The sequence below is a fragment of the Bos javanicus genome, chromosome 29, assembly GCF_032452875.1.
Source record: "Bos javanicus breed banteng chromosome 29, ARS-OSU_banteng_1.0, whole genome shotgun sequence".
Lineage (NCBI taxonomy): Eukaryota > Metazoa > Chordata > Mammalia > Artiodactyla > Bovidae > Bos > Bos javanicus.
Genome location: NC_083896.1, coordinates 40,862,261 through 40,880,241, shown reverse-complemented (window position 1 = coordinate 40,880,241; position 17,981 = coordinate 40,862,261). Strand labels below are relative to the sequence as shown.

The 17,981-nt window shown below is 58.9% G+C and overlaps 1 protein-coding gene across 2 annotated transcripts; it reads left to right on the top strand.

The window, feature by feature from the left end:
- The first annotated feature begins 738 nt into the window (after window positions 1–738).
- On the top strand, window positions 739–15,760 carry FADS3 (fatty acid desaturase 3). Of its 2 annotated transcripts, XM_061406601.1 has the most exons (12): window positions 774–1,147; window positions 10,097–10,207; window positions 10,626–10,823; window positions 11,405–11,506; window positions 11,617–11,739; window positions 11,997–12,057; window positions 12,590–12,666; window positions 13,112–13,209; window positions 13,527–13,623; window positions 13,762–13,841; window positions 14,016–14,141; window positions 15,437–15,760. In XM_061406601.1, the coding sequence occupies exons 1-12, from the start codon at window positions 941–943 to the stop codon at window positions 15,486–15,488; spliced, it is 1,332 nt and encodes a 443-aa protein (XP_061262585.1). In that variant the 5' UTR covers window positions 774–940; the 3' UTR covers window positions 15,489–15,760. The 2 variants fall into 2 exon arrangements, with proteins under 2 accessions (XP_061262587.1, XP_061262585.1); XM_061406603.1 differs by lacking the exon at window positions 11,405–11,506 and having other exon boundaries at window positions 739–1,147.
- Window positions 15,761–17,981: the final 2,221 nt, after the last annotated feature.

Here is a 17,981-nt window from a genome sequence, read left to right as displayed (position 1 = left end):
AAAGGACAACAAAATCTTTTGTCTGTGACAAATGACAAAGTGTAGGGGAGCAACCTACACTCTGAAAAGGAATTTATTTTAAGTAAAAAATAGGGACGGGTACTATAAGGAGCAAGCCAGCCAGCTGAGCAACCACATCCGGTGAATGACAGGACCTCACTCCTCACTCCGGGGCCCCTGCTCTGCCCGGGAGGCCATCCCGCGGCCTCCCCAACTCTGAATCTCCGAAGGCAGAAGACCACTGACCTCCACAGATGGTCCCCCGAGGGGTGGGGGTGGTCAAGCCAGTAACAGCCCCGACCGAGAGACCTCGCGGAGCGGATGCTGGGGACCCCTGGTTCGAGAGCTCTTTACAGTCATCTCGAGGTAGTGTCCCTACCTCTAAGAGCTCAGAATTTAACGTTGCAGAGGGCGCAGCGGGAAGCCCATTCTTCGCAGACTCTAGTTCAGGGCCCCACGCGGACCGGGCCCCCGAGGGCGCGGCGGACGCCGGCTGCCGGCTTCACCTCCCTCCGGCCCCGCCCTCCCTGCCCCGCTGGGCAAGAGCAGGGTTGCGCCGGTGCCCCCCACAGGCCGGGGTGTGGTGGCCGCGGAGCCCCGCGGGCGGGGCGCGCCCGCCTAGACGCCGCCCTCCCAGCCGGCCTCGCCGGCTAGCGGCGCAGCCAATGGGGGCCGAGCCGCTGCGCGGGGATTGGGGCGGCGGCGGCGGGGGCCGGGGCGCGGGGAGGAGGCGAGGCGAGCGCTGTCAGCGCGGTTATAAGGGAGGGAAAAGTTGCCCGCGGACAGCCGGGCCGGCGCACGCTCGTAAGGAGGCCGCAGCGGCAGGGCGGGGCCGCGGAGCAGCGGGTGGCGGCGGAGGCAGTCTCCGATCGCTGCCTCGCTCCCCTCGGGGTCTCCGCTCGGCGAGGTCCCGGGTTCGCGAGGACTTTTGCGCGCAGCCATGGGCGGCGTCGGGGAGCCAGACTGGGAACCTGGGCAGCGGGGGGCGCCGCTGCCCACCCTCCGCTGGGAGCAGGTCCGCCGGCACAACCTGCCAGGCGACAAGTGGCTGGTGATCGAGCGTCGCGTCTACGACATCAGCCGCTGGGCACAGCGACACCCTGGGGGCAGCCGCCTCATCGGCCACCACGGCGCCGAGGACGCCACGGTAAGGCCGCCCACCGCCGGCCGGGTGGAGCCCCGGTGCTCGGCTGGGGCCTGGTCGCTGGGCACCGTCCCCTGCTCCATCGCGGGTGGGAGCGGCGCGGCGTGGGAGCCGGGTGGGTGCTTAGCATCCTTCCTACTCACGCTGACCTTTGACCTCCTGACGGGGGACCCAGAGTTGGGAGGGACTGACGGGGGCCTGATGTGGAGTAAGAAGACCACAGCCCGGCAAAAGAACCCGCACCCCTGGGGCTGAGCTGCAGCAGATGTCTGTGGGAGGAAGGCGGGGGTCTCAGAGGTGGGTGTGTCCAGGCAGAAAGCGCTGGCCCTAGGTGAGGGCGCTCCCTGATGCTCTGGTGTTCCTCCTCTGGGTTCTGAGTGCACCCCCAGAGACGGTCTTCATGCTGGGTGCTTGCTGGATGCCAGAGGTAGGGCGGGTTCCCTAGGGGCTGGCAAGGATGTGCCCTCACAGGCTGGAGGCAGGGCAGCAGAGCCTGGGCAGGGCCTAGAGGTCTGTGGCTTTCCCAGGAACTGCTGTGAATGGCTCTGAGGGGCAGTGACTCACCTCTCCTGGGCTAGCAGCTGCGTGTGGGAGAATTTTGCCAGTCAGGCTGGGTGGGCCTCTTCGGAAAGCACAGTCACCCCAGGAACAGGCGGGCCCCTGTGGACCCCAGCTTCCCCTCCGCAGCCATGTCGAGACATTTTGGTCAAGGAGGAATGTGGCCTGTCCAGTGGGACCATTTGGCAGAGGAGCCATCAGGCTGAGACTCCTCACCAGCCCCTTTTCCCAGAGACCGCCCACCCCCTCCCCCCAGCCGAACAATAGGGCTTGGGGCCATGACACTCTGTCCTTGACCATCCCAAATTCTAGATTGGTCACCCTGGGCACCAGGAAGTTCTTCAAGATTCCAGGGGATGCATCGCTAACTGGCGGGGCTTTAAATAACAAAAGAGATTGTGTCCTGTCCCAGCAGGGTCAGTGGCCCTGTTTCCAGAACCATCTTCTCTCTGCCCACTGCCTTCTCTAGTGGGTTGGGCGATCTTCCGGGGACTCTTTTAAGGAAAAAGTCTCTCTTCCTCACTTTCCCCGGAAGCTGAGAGGTTAGGGATCAGACATCTCCTGAAACTCTAGAAGGTGACAGTCAAACCCTTGTGTGCGGTGCCAGGGGCCCACGCGGTGGCCAGGGAGTGTGAGCTGACTGAGGGCTGGTGAGTGTGTGACCATCTCCAGGCCTATATGTGTGTGAACGAGGCCTGTGTTTGTGTGCATGGTTACACACACGTGCATTGCTGCCAGGGCGTTGGGGTGGGTTGGGGGGTGGGTTGGTAAGGAGCCGCAGCTCCTCCCCCCTCCCCTGGGCTGAGCGCTGGCCACCCCTCCAGGATCCTGGAGGTGGCTGCTCTGGCCTTTTTTCAACCTCTGACCTGGCGGACAGGATGGAGGCTGGTGAGAGGAAGATGATGAAGAATGTTTGTGAGTCACTTTTTCCTGCTTGGTGCCCAGGCCTATGCTGGGGACCCTCCTGTGTGGGAACCCCATCATCCATTTAGCTCTATACCCTGAGACCCCACGTGACCGCTTTCTCACTGATTCCTCACCAACAGGGTCCATTTTCCCATTTCCATTAAAAAACATGCTGTCTGTTCCCTGGGGCCATGGACAGGCTCTGCCATTGGAGGCTCTGAGTGACCTTGAACCAGGCATGTCACTCCTGTGAGCCTCAGTTTCCCCAGCTGTAAAGTGGGGACAGCGGGGACAGACAGTGAGCCAGCTGAAAGTGGGACTGTGCCTTTGCAACTCTGCGGCCCCACAGCTGCCACGCAGTTGTTCCCAGTCAGCGTGTGTTGCCGGCTGATAAGTGTGAGTGTGCCCTGCAGACCGTAGAGTGCAGTGGACAGCCATGACATAGCCACCTCTGGTTCATTCATGTCTGTAAGAGGGTGTGATGTTATCTCTTAGCTTTCCTGAGGCCCAGACACTGGGCTTAAGTTGCCACCAATACCTGGTCTGTTCAGCCCAAAGGGGTTATGAGGAGATTGGGGGTGGAGGACCCTAGGTTTTGTCTGTGGTGAGCCCACAGGGCAGAGCAGGGCTCAGACAACCCAGGGCCTGGTGTGGTCCAGCCCAGACCCCCAGGCACCCCAGCCCCTGCCCTGGAGCACTGGTGGGGGTGGGGTAGCCATGTCACAGGGGCTGTGTTCCCGCAGCCACCTCTTAGCAGCCCCTGCCGCCCATCAGCTGTTCTCCTGTTCAGGCCACAGAAGCCTTCCTGCCAGGAAATTCCCAGAGTTCCTGTGCCGTGAAGTCAGCTTGTGGCCATCCTGGGATACAAAGCCGGGTACCCTGGGGAGAGTGCTCTGGGCCCTGAGCCAGGTTCTTCTAAGAGTCATAGGCAGTCTGAGACTAGAGGGGCCAGCCAGGGAGGGGCAAGGCCCAGCCACTGCTGGTCATAAGTTGACCAGGGCTGGGCGCTGAGCACCTACTATGTGCCAGGCTCCGAATTCAGCGCTTGATTTATAGACAGTCCCTCTTTGAATCCTCATGATACATCTATGGGACAGGTACTGTTATTATTTCCATTTTACAGATGAGAAAACTGAGACTCAGAGAGGCAAAATGACTTGAAATTAAGTGACGGGTCTTGGATTTGAATTCACAGCCCATCTTGACCACCCGCTCCACTGCCGCTTCTCTGTTTATTTCGTTCGTTCATTCATCCTTCAATTATTAATTCACTGGATTCAACAGCAGATACCAGCAAGCATATCCCATATGCCAAACCTTGACCTAACCTCTGAAGATACAGCTATGAACAGAAAATCTGCTGGGAGGGACTTCCCTGACAGTCCAGTGGTTAAGGCTCCACACTTCCACTGCAGGGGGCACGGGTTTGATCCCTGGTTGGGGAACTCTCATCCCTCATGCTGCATGAGGCAGCAGAAAAAAAATCTGCTAGGAGGATGTTCCTTGGCAGAGGGACCAGCTAAGGCAAAGGCTCAGAGGTGGGGCCATAGCAAGACCATCGGCGTGGCCGGAGCCAAGCAGTGAGGAGAAGGGCCAGCAATGAGGACCGGCGGTAGCAGGGGAATCAGGACTTTGGTTTTATTCTAAGGGGAGAATGCAGGGCAGAACAGAGAAGACAGGGGAATCTGACATATCGATACATTTTAAAAGGATACCTAGTGAGGAAGGGGAAGGCAGAGCCTCCCAGGAGAAGAGGGAGGTGTTAACAGATGATAGGACCTCCCCCCAAGCCCTGCCAGGGGAAGCCACTTGGAAGAGGTGGCCATTCACCTGGGCCCTGAGGTGCAGGTGTGTCCAGGGGAGAGGGCAGGTGATGCTGGGCTCAGGGGCACCAATGGGAACCATTAGGATCTAACTCTGGGTGGTATTCAGACAACAAACTTCAGAGGTGATCCCAGTGTTGGCCCATTTTGCAGATGAGGAGACTGAGGCTGAATACGGGTGATTTAAAGGGACCTTTTTGGAACCCTCAAAGGGCAGGACCTTTGTCCTTGGGCTTGGAAGGTGGCCTTTGTGTCTGGGAGTTGGGTAGGGGCAGGTCTGGGCAGATCTGAGGCTCTGGAGTGAGAGTGGGGCCAGAGAGAGGGGCTGGCCGGGGACTCAGATGACCTGGTCCCGGGGCCCACGCTTTGCTTCCACTACCACGCTGGCTGCCTTGAAAGCTGCCTAATGGCCACTCCTGTGAAGCTTGCCCTCTCTGGGCTCTGTAGGTGTTTTCTGCAGTGTCCCCACCCACCCAGGCCCCTGGAGGAGCTGGGCGGTGGGGGGATAGGGGTGTTGCAGTGCCTTGGGGAGGTGTCAGGATTGTGCAGTGCTGGGCAGGAATGTGGGGATGCTAGCGGCCTAAGCACCCTGGGAGCCCATCTACATTTCCTCGTAAGGATGCCCAAGCGGCAGCCATGGGTTTCTCAGGAAACAGCAGCAGGAGAGAACCAGAACTCAGTGGTGGAGAGAGGACCCAGGGGTCCACTTCATGTCACAGCTGGGTCAGTGGCACCTGTGAGGCCAAGGGTGCTGGGTGGAGGAGACCGCCCTCTCCCAGGCCACCACACTCATCACCAGGGACACCAGGGATGCTGGGGGGGATAGGGGCAACTTCCTGGGGCATCTGCCATTGAGCAAGACTCTGCTGCTTGGGCAGGAGTTGGATACTCATGTCCAGACCTGTGTGCCCTTTGGCCTCAGTTTCCTCTTCTATAAAATGGGGATACTGATAGTGCCTCCCCACTGGCTGGAAGGAGCATTTGGCCACTGGGAGTGAGATCCGGCTCTCCTTTCAAATCTTCCCACTCGAAAGGGAGGGAGGGAGAGAGAGACGAATTCCTGAGTGTGCCCACCCCCATCCTCACAACCCACTGAGCCGAGGTTAAGAGGAGCAGACCCAGACCACCTGAACCCCCAGCTGCTCCACCCCTTTCCTGATCTGGAACATTCCAAATTCTTTGAAGAAGTGATCAGAAATGCTCCCCACCTCCACCTTATCTTTGGGGTGGAAGGTGTCCTGCCTCCTCGCCTCAGGCTGCCCAGAACATGACCAGCAGGGCATACCTCTACCCTCCCGCCTCCCGCCTGTGGGCCTGGATCTCTGGGTGGACCGCGGTGAAGGGCAGCTGAGGCCATGGGGACCGGATGCCAGGCCCCTTCTCCATGCTCTACCTGCACTGACTCAGTCCTCTGGCAGCCCCACGAGATGGGCACGAGTGATTCCTGATTTACTGATGACAAAGTACAGGTAGGAGAAGGGGTGTGGTCTTGTCTGCGGCTCCATGGCTTGGCGTGGCTCATGAATGACTCAGCTCCTACCCTCTGCAGGCTGCCTCCTGAGTCTCCCCATGCCTGCCCTTAACCAGCTGCTCCCTGGAGTTCAAGGCGGGGCTGGGGGCCTGAGCAGGGGCCTTTCTGAGGCTTCCGGGGACTGAGACAGGGCTGGGTGGGAGCTGTGCCCTGGGAGGACGTGGACCTCACAGGAGATCCCTGGGTTTGAATCCCTGCTCTGCCACTGCAGACTCTGGGGCAGGTGGGCCCACCACTCAGAGCCTCTGTTCTCCGCCCCCGGCAAAATGGTTCAGACCCCCTATCTGGTGGGCTGTGGAGGGTCGGCTCTTGTCCACATATTCACACCTGCCATCCTGCGCCTGCTCTGTGCGGGGCTCCGAGGCCACGGCCGTGAACAGGGCCTGTCCCTGCCACCTGCAGTCTATGTTTAGAGACACCATTTTAATTCTAGAAGTTTCACCCAAGTCTGTTCCAAGAACCAGTGAGGCCTTAGTTGCCACCTCCTTGGGGGAAAGTCACAGGGTTTGCACCCGTGCCCCTGAGAAGATGTTTCCAGATGCACTGGGGGTGGGCGTGGGGGGAGGCGCAGTGTAAGGCTGGGACCTCCTGCAGTGCCCTGAAACTTGGTCAGTGCAGCCCCAGAAATGCCAGGACCACCTTCCTGACCCCCACACCTTGGCCTCTGAGCAGCCAGATCGTTGGTTACTCAGGATGGTGACCAGCCTCGTGATGAGGACCCCCTGCCCCCACCTAGAAGACACACCGCCTCCCCTCTGACCAGGGAGTGGCCACCCTGAGGCTACTGCCAAGGGGCCACAAGCACCATTTTACAGGCAGACCAAGTTCTGGCCCAGCCTTCATCAGATGGAGCTGTGTGACCTTGAGTAACTGGCTCAACCTCTCTAAGTCTTCTGCCCATTGAGATTCCTGAATGTTTAAACAGAGGCCAAAGAGGACTGGGTCACACGGCCCCAGCCAATAGTCCAGGAAAAAAAAAACTGTTTGCTGAGGTTTGGGTCTGAAGCCAGGGACCTACTGTGTTGATACTCAGACCGCAAGAAGTGTAGGCTCTGGAGTGCTCAACCCAGCCCCAGGAACCTGGGCTGCTTTCCCAGTATCTACCCACCCATCAGGTGGAGACTTGTCTGTGAGCTCCGGGATAGTCCCACCTGGACCTGAGGGGGCTCACCCCTTCCCTACTCACTGTAAGGGACACACCTGGCTGGAGGTCTCCTGGGTGGGCCTGGCTGTGGCCTCTCCCTCGGGGCATCTCCAGGCCTGGCTTGGGTACATCCGGGCGAGGGGAAAGGAGTCAGGGAGGTGACCTACTGCCCCAGCTGCTCAGCTCAAGAGTATGGCCCTGGAGCATCTGGGGTCTGCCGGGTGCTGGGGTGGCCCCAGAACAGACTCAGAGGTCAGGAGAGAGGAGGGCTGGGAGGGTAGACATCCTGGGGCCGTAGCCACAGGACACGCATCTGGTGTGTGTGTGTGTGTGCGCGCGCATGCGCGCACGCCAGGCTGTGTCTCTCTGGGTACCCGAGCGACTGCCCGTGCGCGTTGTTCCCGAGCGTGGCTGTGAGCCTTCGTGGGTTGGTGGTGGTGTGTGCTTGTGTAGAGGCACACGCTTATGGCACTGAATTTCTGTGACACCTGTGAGCCTTGGTTGTTACACCATTTGTGAGCGTGCCGTGTGCCTGTTTGTATGTGGGCTCTGTGCACCACCAGGGGGGTTTCAGAGGAAATGAGAATCAGAGTCAACGCTCATTCAGGCTTAAAACAGACGGAAGTTCTGACATGCTACACATGGATGAACCTTGAAGACATTATGCTAAGTGACAAGTCAGTAACACAGACTATATGATTCCTCTTCTAAGTGTCAATTCTTTCTGTTTTTTTTTTTTCTGGCCGAGCTGCATGACTTACAGGACTTTAGTTTCCTGACCAGGGATTGAACCTGTGCCCTGTGCAGTGGAAGCATAAAGTCCTAACCACTGAACCACCAGGGAATTTCCTTCAAGTCAATTCACAGAGAGCCGTACCTATGGTTTTCGGAGGCTGTGAAGTGAGAGTCGCTCAGTTGTGTCTGACTCTTTGCGACCCCATGGACTATACAGTCCGTGGAAATTCTCCAGGCCAGGATACTGGAGTGGGTAGCCTTTCCTTTCTCCAGGGGATCTTCCCAACCCAGGGATCAAACCCAGGTCTCCCACACTGCAGGCGGATTCTTTACAGCTGAGCCACCAGGGAAGCCCAAGAAAACTGGAGTGGGTAGCTTATCCCTTCTCCAGGAGGTCTTCCCGACCCGGAGTCTAACTGGGGTCTCCTGCACTGCAGGCAGATTCTTTATCAACTGAGCTCTGAGGGCTGGGAGAGGTAGAAATGGGGAGCTAGTGTTTCATGGGGACAGAGTTCCAGCTGAGGTAGATAAAGAAGTTTTGGAGATGGATGGCAGGGATGGTTGCCCAACAAGTGAATACATTTAATGCCACTGAACTGTACACTTCAAAATGGTGAAAATGGTCAATTTTATGTATGTTTGACTACAATTAAAAAGAAAAAAAAAAGTTAATGCTCTTGGCTCTAGAGCCAGAAAGGTCTGGAGTCTCATCCCTTGGGTTTGCCCCCTGGATTTGCCTAGTTCCAGGCAGGAGAACAGACTTGCTCGGGGTCACGGTGAGCGGGGTCAGCCAAGCACAGCAATTTTCCTCTTAGCTCCCCGGCCAACACTCCCCAGGTGGCCAGGGCCATGGCAGCTTCCTGGGGGGCCAGCCTCCCCTCGACCCCCTGTCTCCCCGGGGTGCTGCCCCCCCATCAGAGCTCTTCCCTGGAGACAGATCTATACCAATACAGCCCTGTCCCCTACTGTGAGCTCCAGGGAGGGGCCCCAAGTCAGCCTTCCCAAGGACCTAGGTTATTCCAGAAGCTACACCCTTGGAGCCCCCAGGTCCTCAGGCTGCTCTGGGCCAGGAGGGGAGAGCAGCTAACAAGGAAAGGGGAACCCCTTGGGTGAATCCTGCAGGTGCGGCCTCTAGGTGGGGGCTGGAGGGGCCTGAGGTTCTTCTGAGCCCGGCACAGGATGGTGTGGGGGATGTCGTGCAGTAATGCCCACCAGGTGCTGCTAGTCTCATTAGCGAGAGGACAATAGCAGCCAGCAGTCACCTTCCTGAGGACATCCCCATCCCAACTGGCCCCAGACACTGCTTCCGCAGTCCAGGCTTCTGGTCAGCTGGGGCTGGCTCACTCAGAAAGTCCAAGGATAAAAACCCGTTTGCGAACGACAGTGAGCCAAAGACATGAGGGCTAGATCAGGAAGGCTGAGCCCTAGGTGTGATGTTCAAGTTTACTCACAGTTCAGCGCTGTCGAGCATGAACGATGGGGGTCACTTCCTGACCAGTCCCTCTCCTCTTTATCTTTATCCCTCAGCCCTTTATCTTGCTTGAGGTCGCTCTCTTCCTCTAACCCCTTCTGCTTTGCACCCTGCCCCCACCCCCCGCCACCATTACACAGAATAACAGGAATGTTAGATTGTTTATTAAACTTATTTAAAAAAAAAAACAAAACTTATTTTGTCCTCCTGCTTTTCAAATTAGAGAAGTTTAACTGTTCGAGCATCTTCAGGCTGTGTGGTCTTCGGTGGATTTTTTTTTTTTCTCCTGGTGGCCCAGTGGTCATCAATTGCCAATCTCCTCACTCACACGTTACTCACTGCTTATGTTTGTAAAAGCTGGTAGATCTGACATTTGTGACCCTGTAGAAAAGCATGTGATTTTGAGAAAGCTTTCCCGCTATCTTTTTTGGAAAAGTCAAACCCTTTCATGAACGGAAGCAGAGTGTTCCAGGGAAAACTTTCTGTAAATCCAGATTTTAAAACACCCAACCAAGTTTGAGGAAAGGCCCCATGGCAGGGTGAAGCAGCTGGAGTCCAGTAGGTGAGGGGTACCCAAGCAGGGCACCCAGGGCCTGGGAAGGACCAGGGAGGACTCATGGGCAAGGCTGACCATCATTCAGTTGTGACTAATGAACAACTAGCTACCTGCCTGCCTGTTCTGCCCTTCCATCAGCAGCCCTTCTGCTTTGTCTCTGCCTGCTGCCTCTGGGTGCTGCCCCAGCTGTCTGTCTGTCTGTCCACCTGACTCTCTGCTCTCCTTCAGGATGCCTTCCACGCCTTCCACCAGGACCTCAGTTTTGTGCGCAAGTTCCTGCAGCCTCTCCTGATTGGAGAGCTGGCCCCAGAGGAGCCCAGCCAGGATGGACCCCAGAATGTGAGCAGGGCCCTGGTGGAGGCTAAGCCCCTCGTGTGGGGCTGGAAGAATGGGGGCATTGCTGGTAACAGCTTCATGGTTTGCCAGCCCTCCTGAGCAGACAGTTGCTGGCAGAGCTGTAGGGACGCCTGCACCAGCATTTCCTGGGGGACTCCAGGAAGACCCCCTTCCTTGCTCTGGGCCCTGCATCCCCATCTATGATGAGGATTTAGATGAACTGAGCTCTAAGGGTTTTCCCTGCTTCTCAGGCTCCCTACACCTTTTGTGGGGATGGGGGAACCCCAAGCTGCCACTCCATCCCCTTTGGCCACACCCCTTGGACCCTAGGAGGAGTGGCTGTGGAGGGTGGTGGGGATGGAGGGTGGGAGTGGGGGGCCTCCCTCGCTTCCTCGGCTAACCAGCTGTTCCGCCCCGACAGACCCAGCTGATCGAGGACTTCCGAGCCCTGCGCCAGGCGGTGGAGGACATGAAGCTGTTTGAAGCCAAGCCCGCCTTCTTCGGTCTCCTGCTGGGCCACATCCTGGCCATGGAGGTGCTCGCCTGGCTCATGATCTACATGCTTGGCCCAGGCTGGGTGCCCAGTACCCTGGCTGCCCTCATCCTGGCCATCTCCCAGGTGACCCAGCACTGTCTTGTAGACACCTAGACTGACAACAGCCATGGCCTGGCACACGCGGGCACTTGGGAAATGTTTGCTGAAAACAAACATTGACCAGCAAACAAAGAAAACATTTGTTTCTTTGTCTGCAAACAAAGAATGACCAGCTAGAGGCCCCATAAGTCCAGCTTCATTTTAAATGAACTAAGGAAGCGCTTTACTTAGTACCCCTCAGGGAGCCCAGGGTCCAAAGCTGGAAGGCTGCTGCCTGCAGCCCCTGGACCTCCCCAGCTCAGCTGTCCTTGTCTCTTAAAAGATGAATCTGGGGACTTCCCTGGCAGTCCAGTGGTTAAGACTCGGCACTTCCATTGCAGGGGGTGCAGGTTCAATCCCTGGCAGGGGATTCCACATGCCGTGCTGGGCGGCCAGAAAATAAAAACTAAATTAAAAAAAAAAAAAAAGGAAGCTGGTCCACTAGGGTCTAGAGTGGAACGTGAGCTGTGGCGGTGCCCTGCGAGCTGGGAGGGCTGGCTGGCCAGGGCTCCGGGCTGGACCCCCGGCAGCTCCCTGCCACAGCCCCGGACCCTGCGTCTCCCCAGGCCCAGAGTTGGTGTCTGCAGCACGACCTGGGCCACACGTCCATCTTCAGGAATTCCCGGTGGAACCACTTGGCCCAGCAGTTTGTGATGGGGCAGCTGAAGGTGAGGGTGGGGGCGGAAGGCGGGCTGCTGGCGGGGGCCGAGTGGGGACGGGGCTGCATGGGGAGGTGGGCATGACCCGGCCCCACACCTGAGAGCCCCCTCCCCCGCAGGGCTTCTCTGCGCACTGGTGGAACTTCCGCCACTTCCAGCACCACGCCAAGCCCAACATCTTCCACAAGGACCCAGACGTGACTGTGGCGCCTGTCTTCCTTTTGGGGGAGTCGTCCGTTGAGGTGCGTGGGGGGACACGCTCAGGCCAGGCCTGCAGCGGAAACCTGGTGGCCCCAGAGCCCCCCAGCTCCGCGATGGCCCCGCCCCCTACTCTAGTTCTAGGCAGAGCCCCTGTTCCCAGGGTGCCCCCGCCCCACCTCCCAGTGGCTAGAATCCAGAGTTGCCTTGGCCTCTTGGCCCAGCCAGCCCCCTGGCCCTGCCCAGGGCAAGGAGGGCCTGGAGAGCCACCCTCCCCAACGGGCCACCTGTATCCTCACAGTACGGCAAGAAGAAGCGCAGATACTTGCCCTACAACCACCAGCACCTGTACTTCTTCCTGAGTGAGTGTCCCCTTGTCCTCCTGGGGGCGGGGGCACAGATGGGGTGGGGGCCATGCCGGGGCCTGCCTTGTCCACTGCACATCTCTGGTCACCCCAGCCTGCAGCCCATGCAGCTTTCCGTGGCCAGCCTCTGCCCTAGCCCTTCCCTCCACTGGGGTGCCTTCTGGTCAGCGGCGGTCACAGCCCTGGCTGCAGCTTTCAGAGTTCCTTCTTGCCCTCAGTCAGGGCATCCCGAGCCCTAGGGCAGTTGTGGGGGCCACAAGGTGAAGATTAAAGGGTGGGGATATATCAGGCTGGTGCCAACCTGCAGAAGGGGCATGGGGGAGGCGGTGGGGCAAGGACCAGCCTGGAAAGGCTCAGACACCGAGGGCCTGAGCGAGGACCAGGCCTTGTGGGTGACGCGGGCTCATCCCTACTGGGTGGGACCAGCCTCCAGCCCTGCTGGAGGAACAGAGCCCCCTCCCCATCCCTCTGGCCGGCCCACTCTGCACCCCACCCTGCTCCTGAGCCCCCCTCATGCCCCTCCTTGCAGTCGGCCCACCGCTGCTCACGCTGGTGAACTTCGAAGTGGAAAATCTGGCCTACATGCTGGTGTGCATGCAGTGGATGGTGAGCGGGGGCCCTGCCAGCTCCCCCGGGCATACAGCTGTGGTGGAGGAAGGTGGGGTGTGCGTGTAGTGATGTGGAACACGTGTGCTTGAGAGCAGGGGGCGTGAGTGTGTGCGTGTGTGGTTGCCAGGTCAGCGTGTGCACAGGGTGTGATGTGCGTCTCTCACAGTGAGAGATGAGGGTGGGGACCCCCTGGGCCCCCTCTGCCAGGTATTTGTCTTCTGGGCAAGGCTTCCTTCATCCCACACCCTTGCACAGCATCCATGGTCAGCCCTGTAAGGCTGGCAGGCGAGGACTTGTCCCTTTACCTGGCTGAGAAACCCGGGCCCAGAGAAGGGGTGGTGATATGCCCGTCCGAGGCACATCGAGCCGAAAGGATGGGCATGACCTCAGCTCCCCCTCCGGGCTGCCTCGCGGCCTCCCCCTCCTCCTCCTTCCTCTACAGGACTTGCTCTGGGCCGCCAGCTTCTACGCCCGTTTCCTCTTGTCCTACATCCCCTTCTATGGCATTCCTGGGGCGCTGCTCCTCTTTGTGGCTGTCAGGTATGGCCAGGTTTGGCATGACAAGCAGAAGAGCACCCTGACCATGGCCCTCAGTGTTTCCATCTGCAGAATGGGGACAGCAGTACTGTCTCCCTGGGCTGTTGAGTGGCAGCATCCAGGGGGTGGCGGGTCTCAGGGAAGCAATCTGGGGTGTCCACCCTCTTGAGTAGGGCTGCTCTGGGCTCAGCCTGGCAGTGGCCTCCATGCCATTTGGCTGCTTGAAACACCAGTGGGGAGGAGTTGCGATCCCATAGTACAGATGGGGAAGCTGAGTGGTCAGCAGGATGTGGGGCAGCACCTTGAACCTCCTCTCACAGGGTCCTGGAGAGCCACTGGTTTGTGTGGATCACACAGATGAACCATATCCCCAGGGAGATTGGCCATGAGAAGCACCGGGACTGGGCCAGCTCTCAGGTGGGCAGCCGGGGCAGGGTCCATCCTGGGGATAGGGGTGGGGTCCCCAGCTGGGAGGAATGGGGGCGCTGATGGGGCTGCCGTGGGGTTGGCGCTCTGTGCCAGCCCCCGCACCTGTGCCCCGCCCTCTCCTGGCAGCTGGCAGCCACCTGCAATGTGGAGCCCTCGCTCTTCATCGACTGGTTCAGCGGACACCTCAACTTCCAGATCGAGCACCAGTGAGCGCAGACCCGGGGGCGGGGTGGGGGGGTGCCATGGGGGTGGGAGTGAGCCTGAGTCCCCGTTTCCCGTCTACTCCGGGAGAGGCCAAGACATCTGCCCTGGACTTCCTGGAGGGCCCGGGAGAGGTGGTGCCCGGGTCCGGGGGTGCCAAGGCACTGTCTCCCCTGCAGTCTCTTCCCCACGATGCCGAGGCACAACTATCGCAGGGTGGCCCCGCTGGTCAAGGCCCTGTGTGCCAAGCATGGCCTCAGCTATGAGGTGAAGCCCTTCCTCACCGCCCTGGTGGACATCATCAGGTAAGGGCCGTCCACTCACGGTGGCTCCCCGGGGCCCCCGCCCACCCCTGGGGCCCGTCAGCCACTCCCTGAGCACCCACCTGGCTCTCTTGAGTTCTTGCAGGTTCCTCTCTGGGAGCTGGCATTCAGGGCCTTTCCCATCAGCCTCTCTGCCCTTGGCCTGTGACCCCACCCCCGTCCTTCCCAGTGTCCACTCACACAAAGGCCCAGGCCCGGTCCTCGTCAGTGAGCAAAACTTCCCGACATCCCTGCCTTCCTGGAGCTGACATCTGAGCAGGGGGAAATGGAGAACAAGCAGTTAATTACAGAAAATAAGTAAATGACAAAATGCGAGAAAGGGAGAAGTGCTTCAGCAAAAAACAAAGCAAAACCACAAAACCTTCGGGTGGGTACAGGAGAGGAAATGGGGGGTACCAGGCAGAGATGCAATTTTTAGTTGGGTGGCAGGGTGGGTGGTAAGAAGGCAATGTGTGAGCAGAGACAGGGAGGAAGGGAGAGGGCTGGCCGTAGAGACATCTGGGGGCAGCATGTCGTGGGCCGGGGAATAACCGTGCGAAGGCCCTGAGGCAGGAGTATGCTAGATGTGTGGGAGAGCCACTGAGCAGAGGAGGGACACACAGGACTTGGATTTTGGAAGGGTGCTCTGACTGCAGGAACGTACTGATGGGGCAGAAAGAGCAGAGTGGGGTTCCTGCAGCTGTTCAGGGGTGACCGGGCTCGGCCCTGGTGGTAGCCTCGACAGGGGAACAGAGGCCAGAGTCTCAGCCGGAGCTCTTCCACCTACGTGCCTTAGCACAGGCTGTTCCCTTTACTTTGAGGCCTTTCCTTCTCTACTGGTGTTTGAATTCCTCCTTCATCACCCTCCCAGCCCGATCCTCAAAGCCCCTGCCACTTGGCCTGGCCCCTTTCAAACACCTGGCACAGGGTTTTCCTTGCAAGTTACTGATGCTTCTGGTTCCCTCCCCCGCCTGATATCAGGCTGGTGGTGGGCACATTGCATGCCTCACAAACCTCTGGGTTGCAGGGCTCAGCAGGAGGAAGCGACAGAGAGAGCCGGGTGAGGAGGGACAGACCCACCCTGGCTCCTGGCTGGACATGGCCTGGGCCCTTTCCCCTCCCACCCAAGGCCTAGGTTCCACTGCAGTTAATGGAAGTGTAGCCGCCTCTCCCAGTCCTCCCCTCCAGGACCCCACCCCAGCTGCCTGCCCATCTCCCCTCACACTCATCATCGTGGGGGGAAAAGGTTAATATCTTGCGGTCGAGTCCCTCATATCTTCCCTACCCCCACCACCCAGGTCCCTGAAGAAGTCTGGCAATGTGTGGCTGGAAGCCTACCTCCACCAGTGATGACCGCAGCACCCGGGGCCCCAGCAGCCACCAAGCCACCCAGACAGGCTTCTTCACCTGCCCCACCTCGCCCTGCCTCAGGCTGGAGGCCCTGTCTGTCCTCTTGGGTCCTCTCCCCATCTGCTCCACAGCCCTACGACCATGGCTCTAGACCCACTAGGACCCGGGCTAGGGGCATGGGGTATAAAGACAGTGAGCGTGACATGTTTTCCTAGAGCAAAAATTTAGGGGAAAAATGTTATTTTTATATAAAAACAAACCCAGGTATGTTATGGAGTAGATATTTGCATGGATTTTGGAACTGGAGTTCAGGTCCTTGGGCCATCAGGGTGTTGGGAGGTGAGAGGGCGGTGGTGGATGGTGGCTTTCTGAGTTGACCTCTGCTCTGGGTCAGGGAGCTGAGCCCCGGGCTCAGATGCCCTGAGGGCCTGGTCCCTTCCTGTTCTTCATCCAGTCACCAGCAACCTTGGTAGTTCACTCCAGGCTTACCCCACTTCACTCCTTTGCATAGTTGGACAGGGAGGCTTCCCTGGTGGCTCAGTGGTGAAGAATCCGCCTGCCAGTGCAGGAGACACAGGTTCAATCCCTGGGTCTAGATTTCTTGGAGAAAGAAATGGCAAGCCACTCCAGTATTCTTGCTTGGGAAATCCCCTGGACAGAGGAGCCTGGTGGGATAGGGTTGCAGAAAAAGTCAGACTAGACTTAGTGATTAAACAACACAGAGAGAGACAGAGACTGGCGGCAGACGGGGGCCGAGGGCCATGTATGCGGGCACCCCCAGATCACAGGAGGCACCCCTGTCCGGCATCTGCATTGGCCTGATGGCCAAGGGGCCTTAGAGGGCCACTGGCGGGGGTCTGCTGCTGAACTCAGAAGTATACCTGGCATCACACCAGTGAGTGGGTCCACAGGAGGTGATCGGGATCTCCCCCTGCCCCATGCCTGTCCGGGACCAGGTGCTGGTTTCCAGCTGCTGCAGTGAACCATTCAAGCAGGACCCCAGTGTGTGTGTGTGTAATTAATTTCGCTTCAGTTGTATCTGTCTCTTTGTGACCCTATGGACTATAGCCCGCCAGGCTCCTCTGTCCATGGGATCCTCCAGGCAAGAATACTGGAATGGGTAGCCATTCCCTTCCCCAGGGTTTCTTTCCGGCCCAGGGATTGAACCCAGGTTTCCTGCATTGCAGGCAGATTCTTTACCGTCTGAGACACCTGGAAGCCCAAGGACCTCTGGAACAGGGCTCTTTCTGTCCCGAGAGTCTGAGAACAAGGCGTGGTCCTTCACTGAGCCTTGGGCTCCTCATCTGGAAAATGGGTGTTGGCCTGGGCCTCTGGTGTTTGGACACTCTTGGGGGGCTTCCTGAAGGTGGGAAGGAGGGAGAGCCGGGCTTCTGGACCCCTCTGCTCAGCAGCTCTAAACCGAGTGGAAGGTTTCCTTAGAAGTGTCAGCAGATTGAGGAAAAAATGGAAACACTGAGCTAGGATTTCTCTGAGGGCTTTCTGGCCCAGGGGCTGGAGTCTCCCCACCAGCTGCAGGACTGCCCCCCACCATTTGTCCCCAGGCCCCAGACCGGCTTCCCTACAGGAAGTGGAAGGGGCAGGTTCTTGTCCAGTCTTTCCCCGGACCTCCAGTCTCACCCTGACCCACTCCACACCGTGTCCTCCTGTCTCACCCTGACCCACTCCACACCGTGTCCTCCAGTCTCACCCTGACCCACTCCACACCGTGTCCTCCAGTCTCACCCTGACCCACTCCACACCGTGTCCTCCTGTCTCACCCTGACCCACTCCACACCGTGTCCTCCTGTCTCACCCTGACCCACTCCACACCGTGTCCTCCAGTCTCACCCTGACCCACTCCACACCGTGTCCTCCTGTCTCACCCTGACCCACTCCACACCGTGTCCTCCTGTCTCACCCTGACCCACTCCACACCGTGTCCTCCTGTCTCACCCTGACCCACTCCACACCGTGTCCTCCTGTCTCACCCTGACCCACTCCACACCGTGTCCTCCTGTCTCACCCTGACCCACTCCACACCGTGTCCTCCTGTCTCACCCTGACCCACTCCACACCGTGTCCTCCTTTTCTCTGGGGTGGGCAGCCAGGAGGGAAAGTCCTGGACTCCAGGCTGTGACATTGGGGAAGTTATGCAATCTCTTGGGAGTGATAGTGTGACCTCCTAGGGTGACAGAAGAGATACCTGTGGAAGGCTTTTTGCTGAGAGCCTGCAGCAACAGGGCTGAGCCATTCATCTTAAAAATGGGTACAATCCATGGCCCTGGGGCCATCACAAGCTCTCACCTGGGACAAGCACGTGGCTGCCTCCCAGCCTGTTTTGTCCTTGAAAGGTACTTCCTACCTTGAAAGTAAGTCCCACTTCAGGGCCCCTGCCCAGGCTGTTTGTTCTCTTTGTGGGTGTCCCCTTCCTGTGGTCACCTGCTGACTCCTGGTGCCCTGTGGGCCCTGGGATGGCAGTCCCCCAGGGCAGAC

Excerpts from the sequence above, each read along its gene's own strand:
- FADS3 (XM_061406601.1), top strand. The coding sequence starts at position 941 with ATGGGCGGCGTCGGGGAGCCAGACTGGGAACCTGGGCAGCGGGGGGCG. Across the intron at positions 1,148-10,096 it reads ACGGCGCCGAGGACGCCACG|GATGCCTTCCACGCCTTCCA; the intron begins GTAAGGCCGCCC and ends GCTCTCCTTCAG. Across the intron at positions 10,824-11,404 it reads TCATCCTGGCCATCTCCCAG|GCCCAGAGTTGGTGTCTGCA; the intron begins GTGACCCAGCAC and ends GCGTCTCCCCAG.